The sequence below is a fragment of the Metopolophium dirhodum genome, chromosome 9 (assembly GCF_019925205.1).
Source record: "Metopolophium dirhodum isolate CAU chromosome 9, ASM1992520v1, whole genome shotgun sequence".
NCBI classification, from domain to species: Eukaryota; Metazoa; Arthropoda; class Insecta; order Hemiptera; family Aphididae; genus Metopolophium; species Metopolophium dirhodum.
Window position 1 is genome coordinate 21,173,124 of NC_083568.1, and position 24,273 is coordinate 21,197,396.

Genomic DNA, 24,273 nt, shown 5'->3' on the forward strand with positions numbered 1-24,273 from the left:
GCACCCCCAATCGAACCGCAAACATGGCCGAAACTTTCACTAGGTCCAAATGTTCGCTCGCGGAATTTGATAGACACACATCGGAAGGGAAATAGTCGTGTTTTCGAAAACTGTTCGGATTCGTTTCTCGTCAGCCGGTGCCGCAGAGTCGGCTTGCTATGCCCGCAGCCGCGTCTCGGTGTTGCCCGTTGAACTTCTCAGGCACCGCCGCCCCGTTGTCATGCCTGTGTCAATCGCCCGCCTAAATTCCTGAAAACAGATATCGCGCGGGCGTCCCCACCGCTGACGATTCATCGGACGTCCGTTTTGCGTTTAAAATTCCTCACACCCACGTAAGTAAACACGTTTTATAGATAAGAGGAAGACGTAAGAAAAAGTCGAGGATCAAGAAACGGAAGAACTCGCTTTTGCCGCCGCGGCGCCGAGTCCCATTTTTTCACTGTGATGATAAGGCCGCTTTAATCTTTTCTCGTGTGTCGATTCCGTGCTATCTTTCGGTGCTCGTGTGGTAGGGAGGGGGACGCCCCGAACGTTGCACGTCGTGGGATCATCTATACATATAACATATATAATATATATACGATTTTCTGAGCACGTCTCGGCACGTCGTCGTTTACTTGCCCTCGTATAGTCGTATACTCGACGTATATCACACAACAACGCCCATCGCTGATAGATACAGAATACGAAATTACAAAACACTAGCACCACGGGAACACTACGGTCATTTTGGCCGTCGACATTAATACTATAATATATATCCACGCCATGCTCTCTCGGGCCGACCGTGATAAAGCAGTTTCGATTGATAAAACATAACGTCACGATATCTCGAGCTACGAAAATCGATCGCGTCCGCGCTCGGTTCGAACAGAACGCCGATCCCCGATGAAATCGTGTGAGATTCTTCGATGTTTTTTCGCCCGAAACGTCGGTTCCGCGTTGTTTGCGCCATCGTTCAGTCCGATATCGGTAATTGAAATAAACCGATTATAGAAATACTCATTGACATTGTGTAGTGCCGTACCTATAACTACCTAACTTGTGGGTCCGTTCGCCGTCGATGCCTTGACGTCGCGATTGTTTTTCGTTTCAGAATAACGGAGATTCGATGAAATGGCCTTCAATGTATAGTTGATATAACGTGGCTGTGAATTAAAATATCGCCAAAATGTGGAACATGATGTGCGACGTCATGCCGACCATCACTGAAGACAACATTGGTGGTCAGCGGCATCAGTTTTCCGGCGAAGACGTTCGCATCAACGAGTTTATGGACACTGTCGTTGAGGAACGCAACAAACTTTTGGATACATTGAGCAAGAGTCAAATCAGGCTCGATGAGACTGAAAAACAACTGGCCGAAGTAGAAAGTGAAAGAAATGCTCTTCAAAGACAAATTGATGCCACATTTCCAAAGGTAAGTTTCAATTTTACTTATTTTGGTATAACTTGTATCAATATTTACCTATCTACCTACCTAACAAGTTACATTTATATTTAAACTTGGGTACCTATGTAAGTTAGTGGCTCTATAAGTTAATAATAGTAGATGTATATTATTATATTATCTATTGTTATAATGGGTAATAACTCACTAACATTTTACCTATAGGCTGCTTGTAACTTAAAAGTTTAAGAGTTTCGAGAACATTAATTCTGAAATTGTTAAGTTAGGTATGGTTTTAGAGGATTTAAAGAAATTATTCTTTGTGTACAATAGTACTTTATCTAATTATGAACACTAAGGTTTACCCATTAACATATACTTGATGAAATACTTGTAATGAATTACTTCCTTTTAAAAATTTAATATTAATTTATGTATGGATAGGCACATATCTGTTATAATTATTTATGTTGATACTCCTTATGTCTATATAGTATGTACTCTATTTAGGTTGAGAGTAAACTGCTCGGGTGATAAAAACAGGTTGTGTTTGCACATCCTACCCATCAAGAGCACCAGACACAAAAAATGATGTAGTCTAGCCACGATATGACAGTGTTCAGCGACACAGTTTGCATGAACGAAATAGATTCATTCTTAACCTGTATAGAATATATATATATGTATATATGTATAGCAACCTAATAATGAGCCTAATTTAGATAAGTTTTCATAACTTGAGTAAAGTACAAATGGGTATAACCTATGGTACCTATAACAAATAAAAATGTTATGAATGTTATTTATCGAAACTTAATCATGTGTTTTGTGTGCCACCTCTCAGGCTCGGCTCAAGCTGCACCTTGATAAGAGGGCGGCATTTTCAAAATACTGATAATATTCTATTGTTAGAGGCAACAAAATTTGATTTTGCCTAATTCATTATTTTTGCTTGAGCCGGTCCTGCCACCTCTCATGTACCTACTTTGTTGAATTAGAATTTCTAATGAATATTATAGTTTGTAAGAATACTTTTTAATGTATATAATATCTTAATTAACCTATATTGAACCTATTTATTAAATTTAATTTAGTAAAATCTACAAATCCATAAAAAAAATTGTTAGCACTAGTAGTGTTGTGAATGAAACTATTGTAAGCTCATTTAATTAATAAATCTATCAAAATATTTAGGTACATCACCAAAAAATATTAAAGACTGTTTTGAGGTGCTGTGATTTTTAAACTATGAAACCGTCCCTTTGAGCGGCCCCACATAATTCCATTTGTTTATTATAGTGATCAAGATAAAATCAATAAAAAGAATTAAATTTAAAAAAATCTACCTTTGCCTTTGGCATACTGGAATGTCCCCTGTTTTAATACTGTTATTTGGTTGATGTTAATATTATATATCATTACATTATAATATACCTAATACTATGTTATATTTATTATTAGGTATAATATGGTTTCTTGAAATTTTTTGTCAACAATACCTAATTATCTATTTGCACTCTTTTATCCATGGTTAGCAAAATCTTGTTGATGATTTGTGATATATTTCATATAATACCAATGGTATCTGTATTCAATGATTATGTTTGTATTATGTTTGCGGTAAGGGTTAAATTAATCCCCTTAATATTGATAATAATATAGTACATATGACGTTTATCTGTATACCTTACAAGTCCCTTTCATTTTGGTAATAATATGGTATAAATTAGTTCCCGCATTTAGATTTGGTTGAGTCCGTAACAAATAGTAAAACTATATAGGTACTTGATGCATAATTTAGTTACCTATGAGCTTATCCAAAATATTCAGAATAATTTGTATTCTGTAAAGCTAACAGCTTTAATTACTTTGATAAGTAGATTCTTTCACAGGCAATTAGAACATATTAAGGTGAGTGATAAATATGTCCTGACTCCTGGTTTTAAATAGGTACCTAATTCAGTAATATTATAGTTATAACTCCAAAAACTCCAATTAAAAATTAATAGGTACACAATTTCTATATCATAAAAAAGTTTAATATTTGTATTCAATTTGAAGTGGGAATATTTATCTATTTATAAATTATGTATTAAATGTCTTGAGATTATCTATTTTTTACTAAGTAGGTACAAATTAAAAATGCAATTGTTAGGTAGGTATATCTATGGAATTAAATTTAAACTCAAAGTTGAACAGAGTTCCTAGTTACTTAAAAGTTTACTTAGATATCTCAAAATAATGTCAATCATTGTCTTAAGTACCAATTTGTTGTTTAAATCATTATCTTAAGCAGTTAGCAGAGTAATACTGATTTAAAAATGATCAGTACTTTTATTATATTTTTTTAAAATTTATCGATAAATTTATATATTACAATTAATGATCACCATTTTTATAGTTATAAAACTATAAAAATACACACAAATCATGTTTCAGAAAGATTATTATTAAAATTGTACAGACATTTTTAAGAAAATAGTGTAAAAGGCATAATGTTTAAACAATCTAAACAATACCACTCATAATTTCTTTTTTGAGAAGTACACCAGAATGATTTTTCTCGTATAATTATTTTGGTGTTTAAATTAAAAATGATAGGTAATTCATCACTATCTTACTCTTGAGTGAACGAAGAGAGTGTCCAAAACCATGTCTCTATAAATAGCCAATAAGAACTTATTTTAGTGTAATATATTATGTTGGTCCAACGTTAAACATAACTTTTAAATTATGATGATTTTTATTTTTATAAACTTTAAAGGAATTTGCGAGGGAATTTGAATTTCAAAACTCTAAGACCCTTTTATATGTATTACTTAGGTATTTAAAGTTTGATGTAGGTACAGTAGAATTAGTTTATTTCATTACTGTATATAAAAATGTCGTTAACCAATAAGAAACAAGTTCTAAGTTTTAAGTTCTACTTTTAAATTAATTTCATATTATATGAGTAAAACGCACGAAATTTAACTTTTCTTGTTTCATTGATTTTACACTTTATAGTGCTTATTTCTTAATTTTTTGTCATTTGTTTCTACTAATATGTCAAAAATACTATCTGTATCATTTGAAGTTGAATATTTATCTTAATACTTTTTTATTTAATTTTATTCATCCCTTAATCCTCGCTTATATCTATTAAAACTATAATTACACTAAAGTGATGTTTCCTGTCTTCCTGATAATATAGCATTGTACCTATATATTTAATTTTTTAAAACATATTTTGAAAGTTTTTACTTTATAACTAATATTATTTTTTCGTTTTTGAAAAAAAAAATCAGAATTAAAATCAACTAAGTACTATATATGTATCAAATTAAATACGCGAATTTTTATATATTTAATATTCCCGGTATATCTGGTAATCATAATAGATTTTCTCTGTTACAAAAATATTATAAATTTAATAGTATTTATTCTTTAACATTTTCTAAAATTACAATATTTTAAAAGAAATCGTTTTTTAAAATAAATAAGTTTTTAAAAATGTTTTATTATTTTCTAGAAGCTTAATTAGATTAACACACGTGGTACATTATTTCTTTGTCGTCTTGAAAAGTCTAGTGCATCATCCATTGCCCTTTTTCCACTCCATTGTATAACGCACCCTTATTGGATCGATAGGCCTGGTAGTTGACCTGGTGCCCTACTTCTGGCTTATTCAACACTCCATTTACTTCATTTTTAGGGTTTTTCGTGTTGTATTTTTAAATGATTGGTTATGTTACTATTACTATTTATTATGAAACTTGAAACTATGTTATTATTGATTTTTATTATATCGATATTGTACTTTTGGTTTCTTAAAAGATTTAAACTTTTATTTAAATTCATTAAACTTTAATAATTTTAAATGGTATTTTTATTTATTATTTACCTTATAGAATATATCATATTTTAATGGATAATTCTATTAATAAACATTCATTTTGTAAATAATAATTGCCGGATACGAGCATTACTAATAAAATTATAGTACCTAGTTATATATTACATATTTAACAAAATATATAATAATTATCGAAAAATATATTTCTTCTTTATTAACAGATAAACTAAATACCGATATACTCCAGATATACTACATAATGTTCGCGAAATACTTGTTTGCTCTCTCAGACCCACGCGCAACAAAAGTAAAACACATTCGCGTAAAATTGTTTTTTTAAGTTATTTTAGAGTAAATTTAGATTATTTACAACAAAAATTACAGTAAATAATATTTTTAAGGGTTTGACATCGATTTTTACGATATTTTATTTTTACTTGACTTTGTATTCGACTTTAAAAATAAAAAACTTCTTGAAATTTAAATGTAAGTACCTATATTAAATTGTTTTGAGTCAATATTGAGACAAATTGACTTGTGCATGCCCTCAATAATTTTATTCTATATAATTTTTGTAACGAGTGATTTTACTCTAATATTATTCAAAAACATGAAAAAAATTATTTTGAGTGAATGCGTTAAAAAAAACAAATGTGAATGTTTACCAATACGTTATTTCAAAAATCTGCCCGTTTTATGGTATGCATTAAACATAGTATTAACTAAATAAACCATTCCATCATAATATAAAGCATGTTTGCTATTCAATATATATTTTCACTCATCTGTTTCAGATTTTCAACAGAGCGAAAAATGTATTGGAAGTATAATGATATTGTGTTTTTTTTATATATATAGATATCTAGCCCGGTATCTAGTTAGTATTTCAGGGAGTCGCAGAAGTAAAAAATGTCCTGTATATTTTTATAAATACCAAATAAAAAATTTAAAAAATAATGATCTATATTACCTATAGATATTAGAAGATCGAGAACCAAAAACAGATAACGAAAAAATGGGAGTATTTACAACCTTATACAACTTTTTTTTTTACAAAAATTTAGTTTTTATGTAGTAATTCAAAAGAATCGTAGATACTTGAAATTTTCAACATTATAATATTATATTTAAATTATTAGCTTTGATATAATTTAATATTTTAGCTCTTTTTTTTATCTAATAGACTTTTAGTTTTTATTCGTATGTCTTGTTTCAATTTATTTCACGGTTAATTAATAACCTTAAATATGTAATACAAGGTTCCTTATAAATTGATATTACCAATTAAAAGTATCGAAAATACATTTGCAAATTTTTATTTTGAAAGCATTTGAAGTTAAAATGTTGACTATAGATTCAAATCATTTTAGATTCTGGGTGGATTATATGAATGTATTGATTTTACAATGATGTGTATGTTATGTCTGTCATTACCTTTTAGGGTAGTAAAAATGCTTAGATTTTGAACTTGGGGGATGGTTTCTGTCAGAAAATTTGATTTAGGTAGATAATACTTTTGGGGTTAAATATATTTTTCACAATAACTGAGACAAACAATATAAACAAATAAGGAAAAATGGGAATTTTCACGTAAAATCTGCATTACCTATTTGACAAAATCGATTTTTTTCTATAAATGATAAAATTTTCTCAATGTTTGACTCTTAGCTGAGCTATAAACATTTGACATATTCTTTATTTTTCAGATTTTTTTTTCCATTTAATGATGTTGATAAAAATGTTTTCTAGGAAAAAACCTTCATTTTTTGATGCAAGGTTCCTCCTAAATTGTTTTCAAAATATCGAAAATACATTGCCACAATATATTTATCATTTAAATTTAGAATTTTTATAAAATTCGTCAAAATCGCAAAAATATGCAAATAATTTTGTAGTTAAAAATTCATAAAATGTTTAATATTCATACCTCAGGTTTGAAAATGTAATACAAGAGGTTTCTCATAAGTAGTTATTGACTATATTGGTTAAGATTAAAAAAAAATGAGCGTAATTCTACAAATATTTTTTATGAGTGTCGGAAGTTTAAAAGTTAACAAAATTTTATATTTACGGTAACCTGTATGTGTAGCCTCTATCTTACCACATTGCAAAAATTATTTTGCGCGGGTAACTATAAATTATAATAATATTTCTGTATTAATAGTAAAATTACCAAAATTTCAAAACGCATAGAACTTTATCTGCGTTGTAGCGTTTTTATTTTTTTGATAGGGCTAACCAATAATTATTTCATGCAACAGCATCTGAAGATTTATCATTGAACTCAAACTTACATATAAATTACAGTGAACTCGATGAGGTACACTCGAAATCCTCCCCGTACATTGAAGCTAGTTCCTTGGTATTTTTTAATAGTGTTATTTTATTTTCCGTCGAACTTTTGGTTTCCTTACTATTGCGTCTTTCTATCATTTATAATAATATTAGACGATCAATTATCTCCCAGTCACCGTGACTTTTATCGCAGTCTATAATATACTCATACCTGCGTTTTTCTCGCTGTTTAAAGTTTGTTTTTTGATTTAGTATTAACTCGTGATTGTATATACTATTATACATAACTCACTTATAAGTAACTTAATTAAAGCTTTTGTATTTTACCGAACCTATACTATGCATTTATATATCATTGATTACTCGTATAAGTTTCATTCTTAGTAACTATACAGTATGTACTCGGAGCTGGTATAACAACACTATCAAAATTAGCTTTTAATTTTACGCTTTTTGTTTTTTTAATTATATCCGATGATTAGTTAAGTGTCAAGCTCATTATTTCGAAAAGTTTTAATTTTTTTGAAAATATTGTTTTATATACCTTGTTACACGATAAAAAAGATGTCATTCAAAACAAAATTTCTGAAAAAATTATATTTTTATTTATTTTATAACTTATGAATTATTTGTACGAAGTGTCATCTTTATATATTGTAATATTTTTTTTCGGCGGGGGCTGATCAACTTTTACACATTAAATACGTACCAGCACAGATAGATACCTAGCTGAAAAGTGTTAATACTTATGGTACATTTTTAAATATTTTAAATACAATACTTTTTGAGCGACTATCATAGACCATTAAAATAACTTTTAAATTCTCTCAACATTTCAGGGGGGGGGGGGGGGCTGCAGCCCCATCAGCCTCTCCCCTGGCTACGCCACTGATACAATTAAAAATATACGGTGTCCTTTAAAAAATTAAAAAAATTAAAAATTATAATGATGAAAAATAGAATATTTTTTTCAGAACTTTTGTTTTTAATTGACATTATATATTATGTGAAAATAAAAACTTTCAAAACATTTTTAAATTATGAATTTAGACACTTAAATGATCACTTTGTATATATAATTCAGTACAATATTATGTGCAAATACACCAGACATATAGAACACTAGATCAGAGTGCTGTATGGTTAGGTTCAAACAATCTCAGTTACGCCCCGACACAAGTGGCGACTGACTAGTAACTAGAGGATTATAATAAGTATCTCTCGAGTACTTAGGTGTAATCTCGCCCCGAACTGCTTCCGACGAAAGTATGAAACGATGATGTACACCAGTTCTAGTTTTATAATAAACCCAGAGGTAAACCCACTGGCCACTACAATTATGATAATATTATATTCTTGATATTATGATATTTAAATTATAATTTTTTTGTTTTTTCTATAGATCGTGTATATTTTTCCTGGAAAAGAGTCACATGATTAAATTAGAAAATAATTATTCTCTACTAAAAAGTAGACTTAGGAGTTAGGATGGTTATAGGTATTTCATATGAATTGTTATTAATAATTATAATGCATTTAAACCAGTCATATATTATTGTTTCTAACAATCTAGCCATTAAAAAATCTATCTATTTACTATTTAAATTCTTGGTTCTTAAAAATATGTAGTTTCAGTAAATATTACAAGGCGTAATATTATTTATTAAATTAGGCATATCGTTCTAAAAGTAGGTTCAAAATTAAGAGGATCTTCATGTGTTGTCTCCGTCGACCGTCTTACACAAGTACGCATAAACAAAACGCGTTTACGCAGTCTGAGTAAAACTCGCTCAATTTTGGTTCTAGAATAAAAATACCTATTATAAAATTGAATTGTGAGAATATATCTGAGGGCAAGACTGTGCGTTTTTTTCACTATTCCCAATATAACATGCATTATATCGTTTAAAAATATCGAAAATTTCAACATGATCTTTAACTTTTCAAAATTTAGATTTTTTTAAAAAACTCACCGTCTTGCCTTCCAAAATATTGTCATATTTTAATTTTATTATAGGTGTTTTCCTAACACCAATATTGAGCGAGTTCTACTCAGACTGCGTATACGCGTTTTGTCTATGCGTACTTGTGTAAGACGGAGACAACACATGCGGGTGTGACGTCCTCTTAAGTGATTACCATAGACATATTAATATCTCTATGGTGATAAGTGATAACTAATTAATGAACATTAGGTAGGTAGTAGAGTAGTATATTATAACGCGCATAAAAATAATCATACTCTAAACTAATAATTCGACCCACTATACTATCTATTTTCTATATATTATTATACTATATATCAAATAAAATGTCAAAAAATACGTGTTATTAATTTGATTTGATATTATTGATAATATTTTATTGCCGAAAAATTGAATTGAATTTATAATAAACGGAATTCACTTTATTGGGATTCGAAACGAATTATTATTCGATTTTCTGTATTAAATTGAAATGCGTTAATATTCTTTTATTGAATTATATTTTCAAAAATATTTAATTTAATTGATTTATGTTTTGAATTAAAATATTAAATTTCATTATATTAAAAACTTATAAGCTCATTTAAAAGATTTTAGTTATTTTCAATTTCAATATAGCGTAATAAAATTGATATTTAAAGTTCAATATATCAAAAAAAAATTATAAAAATATAAAAAAAAAATCGTCATAATTCGTAAAAATTACCATTATGATTGCAGCATATTTAAATGTACAGTACTACATAAAATTAAAATACCTAAAAACCATTCAAATAAAAAATGGCAATTTTATTAATAATTTCGAAATAATAAACCTTGAACATACATGGCATACCCTGAAAATAACATTTATTGAAAATTTGATGTACTTATGAGTTATAAAATACTTAACTGTTTTCTGAATTTTAACAAAATAATCAATTTCAAATTTAACAAGATCTGTGTGTTGTAATTTTTAGATTTTTTTTCATATTTTTCTTGAATTGCTGTCCACTCAGATTCTAAAAATGTTTTTTTAGTCGTAAAATGGATCACCGGAAATTCATGTTGAATATTTGAGTAATAAGCCCTTTGGATATTCAAACGTTGTGTAAAAAAATGTATGTAATATGTGCTGCTCTGTGATTATTAGGGGAGAATTCATAATAAAATATAAGCTTTTACTGTCAGTAGCAATATGCTAGCTTGAGGTAAATCTCCCTTTTCTTTTTTTTTTTACTTTCCATTTCAAATAGGGTGTTTCTTTTGAGTATACATTTTCCCTCTTAGTATGAATTGCATAGCCTTTGAGTTCAGTATGATTTCTGTACGTTATGACATTTCTATTTTACTTTTGTTTTTTGTATAATATTTATTTAATATTTGTAAAATTGCGCTCAACAATTAACTAGGTATGAACAATATTAACATATTATATCGTTCAAAATGCTCTGATACACTTTCATCATTCCTAAATGATGCTGCAACTACAGTACATGAAACTTGTGATAATTCACAATACAAATTAAATCGTATATCAAATATTAATAACAATGTTAACACATGTTCTTGCATGTTGCACCTAGTCTTGCTTCAGGTAAACATATTTTATATATTTGTTATATTTAAAGATTCTTATATAATATTTAACAGTTAGGTATCATTACTAATTTTAAACAATGCATTTTAGTAGGGAATATATTATAATGTAATTGTATCCTTAGTATTAAGTATATTATTATATACTCAATAATATTACTTAACGGTATGATATGTTCTTATTAAAATATTTGTAGGTTCTATACATTAAATCTAAAGTTATGGGTATCATTATAATATTTATATTTAAGTGTTATTTTTAAATTAATAATAAATTTAAAATTTAAAATTATAGGTATGTACCTACCTGTATTAAATTATGGTAAAGACTTTGAGAGTAAGGTTTAGTATAATCTTCTTGTTTATTAATAATTGATGCTCTATTTTGTTATTTAGGAAATTGCCGCATTAAGAAAGGAACTAAGTCAAACACGTGACCAACTGGCTGCAAGAGATGAAGAAATTGCCGAATTAAAAGCTGAAAGAAGCAATACAAGAGTATATATTTTCATAATTTATATTGTTATATACTTATACATATTTTAACTTTCTTAATTTTAGTTGCTATTAGAACATTTGGAAAGTTTAGTGTCTAGACATGAAAGGTCAATTCGATCAACTGTCATTAAAAGGCAGACAAATCAAAATCCACAGGCCTATTCGGGTGTTTCCAGTGAGGTAGAGGTTTTAAAAGCACTTAAAAGTCTTTTCGAACATCATAAAGCTCTTGATGAAAAAGTAAGTATGAAAAATAAAATGTTTATGTTCATTATATTATGTTATTTATTAGTGATTACTATAATCTAATTAAATTATGTTTAAAGTTTTTATATTAATTATTTACTAATATATTTTATTTTTATAAACAGGTAAGGGATAGATTAAGGTATGCTCTAGAAGCCAATGCTAAACTAGAAGAGAAACTAGAAAGCACTATGCAAGAGGTATTAATAAATTAATTATTCTATCATAAACATTTTATTTTATACATAAAAAATGGTATATACATATTTTATAGCTTGATGTATTCAAATCTGGAGGTAAAACAGAAGATGATTCTATTATCCAAGAAAATGGAGGTTCTGATAATGTGGATGGATCTTGCTCCCAACCACTTACTATAAAAGTAATTTTCGTTTTATTATTAATTAACGTACAATAGTTGACAAATCATTATTTTATATATTATATGGTATCAAATTGTAGATTATAGATATGCACTTTTTTTTTAAGAGAATATTTTTTGTATTTGATCACATGCCCATAATACTAAGTAGATGGATTATTATTAGTCTATTTTAGATAAAAAAAAAAAAAATTCTCATACTTTGTTGTTCTTATATCACTTATAAATACTGTACAAACATTTCACTATACTAAATAAGTCTACTATAATTTTCAGTAATAGAGTCATAAACTATCTACCATAACTATCGCGATTGATATGTATAGGTAACTAATACCCTAGTGATAGATGTACCAAAAGAATATATACAAATAGCTTATACATAAAATAAACTTTAGTAACTATTAATTTATGAAAAAGTATGTTACATAAAATATTATTAAAAAAAAAAACTAAAAGATATGAACAAATAATTCATAAAAATGTGAAGTAGGTTGAAATGTCTCCTAAAAATGTACCAATTTAAAATATGGTTGTAGTATAAAAATACTATTATTACTATTACTATATTAATTACTCACAAAAGATTGCTAACGTATCAAAATCATTGAAAATTAAATCCAGTGATGGTATATAGACTTGTATGGGACATTGTTTTTTTTGTAATCTGCAATAAACTATGCTTGGTATAAAGTCTGATGGGCCTATGAATTTTCACTATGGTTTTTAGTTTTATTCAGTTACTCAAATTTGAGTAAGTTTTCTATTCATTACTATATGGATGGTGATCCCTAGTTCTACTTCTCTCATAATTATTATGAGCAAATGGATATTTTCATCTTATTTTTTAGCAATAAAAAAAGCATATTTTTAAAATCTCATTGTTCCGCCAACATAAGACAAAAACCTGTCCATCATGTATATTATTATTTTACATTGTGTGGGACCCTTATAGTTAGCGATTAGTACATGTAATTGTAGATCTCAAAAATTACAGTAGATTGTTTACGAAACTAGTGAAATTACCTAAGTTACCTCATTTTCTATAGACAATGAAAGTATGAAACATTTTTAATGTTTAATCTAATTTAAAGCTATTTGAACATACTTACACCATTTTATGGTTGGTATGTTGGTATTGACTTATAAGTAAAAAGTGGATTTTTAGGTTCTTCAAAGCCTGAAATATGATGCTAATATGCTCTAAAAAATACCTTTAAATATTCCTTAAACTTGTAAATATGCCGATAATATAATTCTTTTTTTCTAAAATATTTCAATAAAAACAATAAATACTGTTATGCACCATTCTTTTGGTAACAGGTTAATTATTAAAATATAAAAAATGTAAAATAGTTCATAAAAAAATAGGTATATAAATATAATAAAATATATATAAAAGACAAAATAGCTCAATTAGTTCAATTAGCTCAATAAAAACAATAAAACATGCATGCACCTTTGATGACAGGTAAATTATTTAAATATAAATAAATAAAAGTAAAAACATATTTATTATTAAAATATCATTCTCATCATGTTATCAAATACGATTATATAATATATAATATGGTATATTCGCAAACTGGGAGTAACAGAATGACCATCATTACCAATTTGATTACAAACAAGTAGATAATGAATAGTTTTTAATTTTTTTTTTCTAGAAAAAAATCACAACTTGACAAACTTACAAAATATATGGTTTTTTATGAACAATAATAGAATATATTCTAAAATATGAAATATAAGCCAAATATTCTCTTATGTCCAAAATATGCTTTATTATGGAAAATAAATTTTTTCCTACGGTCTGTGATGGATAAATTGTCCACACCTCGTAAAGTTGCATAAATCAAAAAAAAATATGTAAAAATCTAAAGATCTACTCTCTACTAATAAGTTATATATTTTTCGCAATTTTTTTGATAAAAATTAGTACAATCTTCTGATTTACATATATACTATAGCAAAAACTATCTGTAGAAATAGATGCTAATTAAACGCTCAAAGTAATTTTTTTATTTAATGATCTATACAATTTAATTACAATTTAACATATCCATTACAGTGACCTACTCATTGACGAGGTACACTTAAAACAGCATACCTAGTTTTTTTAATTTATTTTTAAGTGATTGTATAAATATGTCCTACCACAGAATGCAATACAGTATTTAATGTTAAATTTTATTTTAGTTGATTTTTACTTGAACGTTTTTTATTATAAATATTATAATTTGATAAATCAGTAATTTTAGATGTGTATTGTATTTTTTACTGTGGTAAATTAGTTTGAGTTAAATAAGATGCTAGCATGAGTATTTTTAAGCATTTGTGTAAAGTGATTGATTTGCATGTCAGAATAGAACACTGAATGGTCACACTGATGAAACTACTAAGTATGCACAAGATGAAAAACTAGTCAACACACATGTGGACAATTGTGTTAATAATAGTATTGATCAAGAGGTTTGTCAAAATAAAAAATTAACAACCATTGCTTAATGTACAAATTTTAAAATTTTAAAAAAATTGTTGGCTTAGAATTCTGAGTATGGTACATGGAAAATGAATGAATTATCAAGTCGAGTTTCTGAATTAGAGGATTCACTTTCAAAAACACAGCGAGAACTTCATAAGTCCCAAGAAAATAGTAACAATTTACATCATGAACTAAGAGAAAATATTTCAATTAAAGAAGAACAGGTAAATTTAAATTATTTTTCATGTAGTATTTAATTTTAAATTTAAATTATAAATTTTGTATTCTATAGGAAGAACGGATGAGTTCCTTGGAAAAAAAATACATGAATTTACAACGTGAATCTACCTCTTTGCATGATTTAAATGATAAATTAGAGCAAGAACTTAGGCACAAAGAAGCTCAGTTAAAAGTATGAGTGATTTTTTTATTAATATATTTAATTTGTAATGCTTTAAATATGTATTTCTTCAGTTACAAGAAGAAAAGACACGTGCAACTCATGAAAAGTTAGAATTATGTGAACAAAAATTGGCACAATTCGCAACGCTGCCAGAGATAGAACAAGAATTAAAACAGCGAATGGAAGCCCTTACCCAGGTAAGGGCTCAGGTACGAGATTCGTTCAACAGATCAAACTTTTTCTCAACTTTATTCTTTTTGTTTTTCTCACCCAACCTGTTGTCGAACTCGTATTATTTATTAGTTTAGACTTTAGTCATAGTATTTTACTTTTAATATATATTCAACTTTTATGAAGTCTTGGAATACCCTATTACTTCTTCTATTTAAGCTTTAAGCACGATTTCCTGCTATTTTTTCAATTAAACATATTCTTTACTTAATGCATATTTTCTGATATTTTAAAATATAAACTAGAGTACATATTATATACAGGGTGATTTACTGTGTTTTATTATTTATTTACGTATGGTAACAAAGGAAAACACCCTTTGGACATATATTTATATATAAGTAAGGTGGTTTGTTAGATATACTTATTATGATAATATTTAAAAATATATTAATAGTTGTATGATTTTTATATTTAAATTGTTTAAATGGAGACCCTTATTTGTATTAACAGCTTCAGATTATTATACAGTAAAACCTCCTTATAATGGATCCCATATAAAACAAATCTCCTTTTAACAGAAAAACATCATTCCCGTATAACCTATACTCCGTTCCAAAAGAGAATATACCAGGCAGCTACTGATTTCCATCTGACAGCACGCATCTCACATAACGGTATAAGTAGGGACTAGTGGAAGGGGAAAAAATTGCGCAGAACTGTAGTATTCTCTTTTGGAATGGAGTATATATTCCATATATTTTAGTTTCCATATAACGGGAACTCCTTTATTATAAAAAAATCAATTGGTACTGAGTGATATTCTTCTTGGTTATAACGAGATTTTACTGTATTATTTAAAAGTAAAATTATACTACTTGAACTTGTGTACCAAACTATACATTGCTGCTCCGACAAATATTAAATGTCATAGCATTGATTTTATAATAGTATACAGATATGCAATCTTTTTGTTTATATTAGAAGTTATCAATGGGAACCTCTAGGTGCACTGTAACCATCAATGCAATTGCATATCTATATATTATAAAATGAATGATTATAGCTAATTTGAAATTAGATTCAGATATTATATTAATGTAATATTAAATACAATATTGTTGTTTAAATAAAAAAAAAGATGAATGGATGCAATCTAAAATTTAATCTCTAAAAAATAAAAAAGCTTTTGACTAATTTTTAGATTCTAAGCAGAGCAAGGAAGCTAGTGGTTTTACAATGGTGTTTTTAATCATGTATACAAAATAAATTTTTTTACCAGAAGGAGTGCTTCAATTTTAACATATAGTACCTTATCTTTTAGCAAATTTGATCAAGATAGTACTTTAGAGAGGTCATTTTTCGATTTTCTCATTATTTAATGCCACAGGAAAAACGACTGACAAATTACGAAAAACTGCTAAAAATGGGATTTTAATTTCTAACGCTTTGTTTATCACCATAGCAACGATAAAAAATTATAATATTATATTATTATTAATTCAACTAACAGGCTATAATAAATAAATAATAACAATAAAAAAAATCCAGACTGACAAACCGGCTCCGCTCAGAATTGTTTTTCTTATACAATGATATTATATCATTGAATTCAAGTATAATACAATCCATTATACATTGACCAACTTGTAACCTACTGTACAGCAGAGAGACATCCACTTACCCACTTTTTTTTTCTATGTAAAGTTATCTTTTCAATCTTAATGTTTAAATCAGATTATCTGTCAACCATAATATATATTTTACTTTGTTCAAACAAACAAATGCTTATTCTGCTATACTCCAATCGCCCAGAGAATGTGATTGCGCACAAACCAAATCGCTTTGTACCCCACCACAACCACCCATATTATTTTGGCGAATGGAGTATATTATCACTTTCTGTAAATATTTTGGTTTTAAATAAGTTTTAAATACACAAATAAGTAAAAAGGATTTGAAGTCTCATTTGGTACCTTCTTTTAACACTGGATAAATTGTTTACACCAAATATTAATATGTTTATAGAACAGAGTAAATAAATATTTAAATCAATTTTTAAGTACGATTCAAACTTAATTAAGTAACAATTATTTCAGCTTTCATTAAATTCTATATTTAAAAAAAAATACACAATGTATTTGTTTTTAGATAATATTGGTTTGTAAAAAAATTAAATAATTGAATGTATGAATATTTATTATTCATTTTTATTGTTATGCTCGCTATATACATAACATAATACATACTGGAATAAATAAATAAAAATGATATTAATTTTTTTTAGGCTCAAGAAAGACATGGTACAGCTGAAGATCGTATTCAAAGGTTAGAATCACAGGTAGAAGAGAAAAATGCTGAAGTAATGAGAGTCAATCAAAGACTTAAAATGAATGAAGAACATAATACAAGACTGTCAGCTACTGTTGACAAATTATTATCAGGTTATTCTATACATTCATTTTAATTTTTTTTTTTTTTAACTGTATGTTCGTATAATTGTTTTAGAATCTAATGAACGTCTTCAAGTACATTTGAAGGAGCGGATGCATGCATTAGAAGAGAAAAACATGCTGACACAAGAACTAGAAAAGTGTCGTAAACTAGTCGAAGAAATTCAAACAGAAAAGGTTTATTTGTTAAATATAATGTTATTACAAACATAAATTTTAAATATTTAAAATCAATTTTAGACTGAATTATTAAAAGAACTTGGAAAGGCACGTATGGAAATTGATAACATTAAAAGGCAAATGCTCCAACAAGAGATTTCTTTTAATATTCAACAGACTGATGCATTAACAAGGTTAGTATATAGGTAATTACATTTTTTTTTTTTAGTTAAATATATTAAATAAACAAAATGTGTAGGAGTTTGTCTCCTGGTGGTCCCGATCAAGGGGGTTTTGTTCAAAGCTCTAGTCAACATTCAAACTTTGATACTCATTCATTATCACGTCGATCAATGAAATCTAGAATGTCTCCAATGGAATCAAACCATGCAAAGGTACTTTTTGTGTGTTAATAGTTAAAAACTGTCAAACTATGAACTAATCGTATTAATATATTAATACAGTGAGACCTCCAAATACCGGACACTCAGTTAGGTTGTTAGGTTCAGTTTGTAGTTTGTTCCCAAATTAACATCCTCTATTAGGAGGTGTCCGTTAGGGAAAGTTTCACTGTATTTAATTTTGTATTCTAAATACGATATTATAGGTTATCAACATAAATATTTTAATACGTACCTTTTTTTAGGAATGGGAAAAATTACAACAAGCGCACGTCTTAGCTAATGTACAGCAAGCTTTTGATGCATCTAGCGATGTAGATATGGACGGTGGTGATGATGATCTTGATGATGAGGCAGGCATGTATTGTGATACAGGTGAACCACTATCTCCTTCGGCAGCAGATGCTCAGACATTAGCTTTGATGTTACAAGAGCAATTAGATGCAATCAATACAGAGATAAGACTAATTCAAGCTGAAAAGCAAAATACAGAAGCCCGAGCAGAAGAGCTTGAATCTAGAGTTGGGAGCATGGAACATGTTAATCTATTATCTAGAAATCGTAATTATGATCGGCAGTCACCTCCAGCTAGTGGCCGGTCTACTCCTCAGAGAGAGTATTTACATAAGTATCATTCTGTAAGTAAAATTATTTTGTACAATATAAATTAAACACAAATAATCGAGTTAAATTGAATTTGATTGGTTTTACTATTAGATTTTTTTGTTATAATAATTATTATATATTTCTCTTACCTTTTTTTAAGTAAATTTATCAAAAAGCTTAAAAAATTGTTATAAAAAATCTGCAAGTATATAATTTCAAAGCTATTATACTGTGTCCACCGAGAGAGTACCGCTTGCTCGCGCATCCACGCTCTCCACTGTCTCAAGCTCTAAATTCTCCCACCACACTGTACATTTACGTGAATACCACTGCAGTGGTAATATAAACCGGCAGTGTTCACACTGGTAAAGTGATAGGAATGTAAAACAATAAACGAGTTTTGGTCACAGCCATGTTGCGCTCTCTCGCAGGACTGAGTATAGAAAAATGAGCTCTTTACCAAACTAAAATTTTAATCAACTGAGTTTTGTCAAAATATATGTATTTTTACGTTATATATAAACAACTTTATTAATATAAATACATAAATATATAGCGGACTGATCACTTTGTGAGTTGCCTTACTTGTCTGTCTCAACTTTTTCCATTTATTGAACTCGTTACACCTTAACTCAGTGCGAATCGCGTGTGGATTTAGGCCTGTTACGGGACCTAAGTGTGCGCGGGACTGTGCTTCTTCCTGGCGTAGATCGTGAACTGCTAGTAAGTGTGGGTCTTGAATGCGCCCTAGCTTTTGGGCGATGGCGATATGCTGGACAGAAGCCTCCCATGTCACTTGTAACATACCGAGGCCGCGATATTTCCTACCCGTGTAGTAAACAGGAATGAAGTGTCGGAAGGCCACATATCTCCCTGGTTCCTTGTCTTCCAACATATCCACGCGTTCTAGGAAATTCTTATCGAGAATGTCTATGGGTGGTTTGCATAGGATATAATATTGGCTTTGGGTAAACATATTGGTCTAGTATGTTAAGTTTCTGGTCTCAGCGCAATAGAGGAGAAGTAATTAAATTTCTAAAATCCTTTTCTAATTGAGAGACAAATCTCTTGCCGTCAATAGTATTTCGTCGTTGAAATTAACCCCTAGGTATTTTATGCAGATGTTGCCTTCCACTGAAGGGGATTACTGAATCGTCTAAGAGTGTTAGATTCTTTGGCGCTAGCTGTTCGTCTTCTACGTTGATGATCATGGATTTGTTTGGGTTTATCTGCATTTCGACGGAATAGGTCTTTGGCTATGTCACAAGAGTGGTAGCGCTGGCCAAGTTTTTGGCGATTATTGTGGTATTTACGGCAAAACCTACTATTGCAATGTTTTCTACGTTTTGATGTATCTGGAAGCTGTGGATGCTGGATACGTCTGTTTGAGAACGAAGTCCTGGCATAGATTTAAATACTGTAGAGGACAAAGGGGAGTCTTGGGTTACGCCCCTCCTCATCACGATTGCAGTAGAGCACTTCTTGTTCACCTCGAGTTTTGTACTATTATTAGATATCAATGCGAACACGATCTGACAAAGCTTAGATGGCATTTGCAGTGACTGCAATGTGTGATCCATATGCGCGTGTCCGATATTGTCGAACGCGCCCGCTAAATTTAACATAACTACCCTGCAATTCTTTTTGTTGGATTTGGCGGCTTTTAGGACTCCGTTGACTATTGACGCGTTAATGTTCCGAGTAAACCAGACACGAACCCTCTTTGGTGGCAAATAAAGTTGGTAAAATGCCTGAGACTTTGGTCGATACTCTTCTCTATTATACGCCTTACTACACTAAATATAGTATTTGGACGCCAGCTATCCACGTCCTCCGGGTTTCCTTTGCCTTTGTACAGTAATATGGACGCCCTACTCTGAATTTTGAAGGAACATAGTTCCAATTCAGCATAATGTTAGATATACAGTGTAGCTTTCGCTGCTCTAGCTTGCCTTACCGTCCTAAGACCCTGTCAGGGCCAGGTAAAGAATTGATTGCCATATTTTTAATTGACTTAGAGTTATTCGCCAAGCATGCTCACCCACATTTTTTCCTTTAATAATGAATTTATTCAAATTCTGATTTTTGTGATTGTTAAAAATACTTAGAGATTCAATTATTAAAATTTTTTATTCCATTTAATGACTGTGCTAGAGCAAAATTATTAATATGTATTATGTATATATTAAAAGTAATAATCCTAAAATATGGTTTTACACAAATATAAAACAGGTAGGTATAATAGGTATCATATCTAGTATTTTTTACTAGGACATTTATTAATAAAATCATCATAGAAAAATTGGGTTGTCTACCCTTCTATTGCTGATATGTTCCAATGTAAAACTACATTCTTTTTGACCTACAGTTACTTTTTATGTATCACAAACTACCACCTATTAATAATGCCCTCTAAGACTGGTGAAGGCAAGTGTCAATGCAGATCCTACTTTTAATTTTGAAATATATTTTTATTGATTTCATACCCCATGTATAAAAGGCTGATCAACAAATATATATTGATTTTTAGCTTCAACTTAATGAAGAAGATGACATGGGTATTTCATCAGCACAAGATAATAATGGAGCAGCAAGTCCATTAACAGCACGTTCAATGAGATTAGAGCGAGTTGCTCAAGCCTTAGCACACAGTCAAGAAGAACTACGCAGGTTAGTATTTTTACATTTCTAAAATAGTTTAAAAAAAAAAAAAAATAATAATAAATGAATAATATAGTTAAACTATAATTTTTTATCATTTGTTATAGGCGTGCTGGCATCAATACTGTTCCATCAACATTAAATATGATAAACTATAACTCTTCATCATTAAGGTATGTATTGCAGTAATTTAAATTTACTTATTTACTTATTTACTGATTAGGCATTTTAAATATGGTTAAAAACTATGTAGTACAGGCATATTATTTCATATGTATCATATATTGTACATAAATTATATTTACGATCCATATTTTATTTTTTTATAAAAGTTAGTTGTTTTTTCAATGTACAGGCACGCAAGCCAAATAAAAACACAGTATTTATATTTTGAAGTTATCTTATTATCGCAATTATTAATGTTCCTATTTTTTAATGAGGTACTATAAATTAATGTGATGTTCATATTGAATAGATAAATTATTTCCTTGTATATACATCAAAATCATTAAATGTAAGCTGTATATGCCCTCCTTAGTGCTTTTTAGTTATTTGTAGTAGCCGTTGGTTTGGGTTTGTAATATAGGGGTGCCAGTGGGTTTTCTACGCCTCCATCACCGTTGTCCTCTCGTCACAGCAGTCAAGATTCTTTGCATCATGGTCCGACATTGATGGGTCAAACTGGAACTAGTCTGTCAAGTATATCAAGTGCTTTCAGTGTCTCTCAAATGCAATCATACCATCACACATTGCCATCATCAGCGTCTGCAGCAGCACAAAAGAAAAAAGGAATAAAATCATCCCTTGGACGATTCTTTAGTAAAAAAGAAAAGGTATTGTACCTACTTAATATAATCAAGTTTACATTTATATACATATATATTCTTATTGATATTTTTACAGCAGGGAAAAGGCAAAGAGGGAATGAGTGGTATGTTGGGTCACATGTCGTCTTCTGATATGTCACTGGCTAGTTCTTATGCTGGAGATGATACTTCCAGTTTATGTAGTGCAAGTTTAGGCCAGAAGGGGGATTTTGACAGAAGAAAAAAGAAAAAGTAAGTATTGTTAAATTGACTTTCCATTAAAAATTAATGGTTATCACTTATCTAATACATCTATTTTCTAGGCATGAATTACTCGAAGAAGCAATGAAGGCTGGAACTCCATTTGCTTTATGGAATGGACCAACTATTGTGGCTTGGTTAGAATTATGGGTTGGAATGCCAGCATGGTATGTGGCAGCTTGCAGAGCTAATGTTAAGTCTGGAGCCATTATGAGTGCTTTATCGGATACTGAAATACAAAGAGAGATTGGAATAAGCAATCCATTGCACCGTCTAAAGCTTAGATTAGCCATCCAGGAGATGGTATCTTTGACAAGTCCATCAGCCCCGGCAAAATCTCTTCGTTCAACATTAGCTTTTGGTGATATGAATCATGAATGGGTTGGAAACTATTGGTTGCCATCATTAGGATTGCCGCAATATCGATCTACATTCATGGAATGTCTTGTAGATGCTAGAATGCTTGATCATCTGACAAAACGTGATTTTAGATCACAGTTAAAAATGCTGGATGGTTTCCATCGGTAGGTTTATTTTATTTTTATTCTATTGATACTAACACCTTCGAAGGCAGAGAACATATGTATGTTATATTATAATATACAGAAATAAAATATAATTAAAATTTAAAATCATATTTTCATCAATATGATATATTTTTAATTTATTTTATGCTGTTATTTAGAACGAGCTTACAATTTGGTATAACATGCTTAAAACGGGTGAACTTTGATCGAAGTCAACTAGAAGAAAGACGCCGTATCGCTGAACATGAAACTGTAGACATTTTAGTATGGTCTAATGAAAGAGTAATTAAATGGATTACTAGTATTGGTTTGAAGGTTTGTATTGCTCGTAACTAAGAAAACTTATTCACTATGTTGATTGACTGTGTGTAACTAACAATTCAAAATTTAGGAATATGTTAACAATTTAATTGAATCCGGTGTACATGGTGCTATCATTGCGCTTGACAAGAATTTTGATTCTAACACTCTTGCTATGGCACTTCAAGTACCTCCACAAAACGCACAAGTACGTTGACAATTTGTTAATGGATTAATAAAAAAAAGATTAAATTGTGTAATTATTTTATTTTTATTCAAATATTGTTAATAGGCTCGCCAAGTGTTGGATACAGAGTTCAATAAACTATTGACCATATCGACAGAACGGAGATTAGACAGTAGTTGTAGTGATCTTGGAGCCTCCTGATATTATCCATCCGCCTCTCAAGATTAAAATGAGAGGCGCCGATGGTATTGACTGTTTTAATTCTGCCGCATCAGCACTCCTTCAAGTTGTCTTAGCGGCATAGATAGTTATTGCATTTTAAAAAAGCAACATTTTGTTTTTTTATTTTATTTTATCCTTTTCATATTCTAAGTGGCATTTTGGGTTCAAAAATAATTTTTGAAACGATTGTTTTTTTTTTCTGATTGTTGTTAAGTTAAAAAAAATTGTTAATAACTTCATGGGAATAATTACCATTTAACTTATTCATTAATTTATTGACTTAAATTCGTTCAAACATTTTTTTTTTATAATACGTTTTTGATAACGTTTGTTGTATGTATAAATTTATTTAAAAATTTAAAAAGAAATGTATCTAAATTAGTTTTCTGTAATAGTTCCCCTAGATGAGAAGGATATAATAA

At 29.1% G+C, this 24,273-nt stretch overlaps 1 protein-coding gene across 2 annotated transcripts; it reads left to right on the top strand.

Moving 5' to 3' along the window:
• On the top strand, positions 1-24,273 carry LOC132951607 (liprin-alpha-1). 2 transcript variants are annotated; one of them, XM_061023403.1, is made up of 23 exons: positions 1-332; positions 1,097-1,420; positions 11,480-11,581; positions 11,645-11,821; positions 11,953-12,027; positions 12,102-12,209; positions 14,574-14,681; positions 14,757-14,918; positions 14,987-15,106; positions 15,169-15,306; positions 17,556-17,712; positions 17,777-17,898; positions 17,962-18,074; positions 18,140-18,275; positions 18,527-18,919; positions 21,418-21,557; positions 21,656-21,721; positions 22,135-22,381; positions 22,452-22,606; positions 22,678-23,139; positions 23,301-23,457; positions 23,534-23,650; positions 23,735-24,273. In XM_061023403.1, the coding sequence occupies exons 2-23, from the start codon at positions 1,172-1,174 to the stop codon at positions 23,828-23,830; spliced, it is 3,600 nt and encodes a 1,199-aa protein (XP_060879386.1). In that variant the 5' UTR covers positions 1-332; positions 1,097-1,171; the 3' UTR covers positions 23,831-24,273. The 2 variants fall into 2 exon arrangements, with proteins under 2 accessions (XP_060879386.1, XP_060879387.1); XM_061023404.1 differs by having other exon boundaries at positions 15,169-15,294.

Excerpts from the sequence above, each read along its gene's own strand:
- LOC132951607 (XM_061023403.1), top strand. The coding sequence starts at position 1,172 with ATGTGGAACATGATGTGCGACGTCATGCCGACCATCACTGAAGACAAC. Across the intron at positions 23,140-23,300 it reads ATGCTGGATGGTTTCCATCG|AACGAGCTTACAATTTGGTA; the intron begins GTAGGTTTATTT and ends GCTGTTATTTAG. Across the intron at positions 23,651-23,734 it reads TACCTCCACAAAACGCACAA|GCTCGCCAAGTGTTGGATAC; the intron begins GTACGTTGACAA and ends TATTGTTAATAG.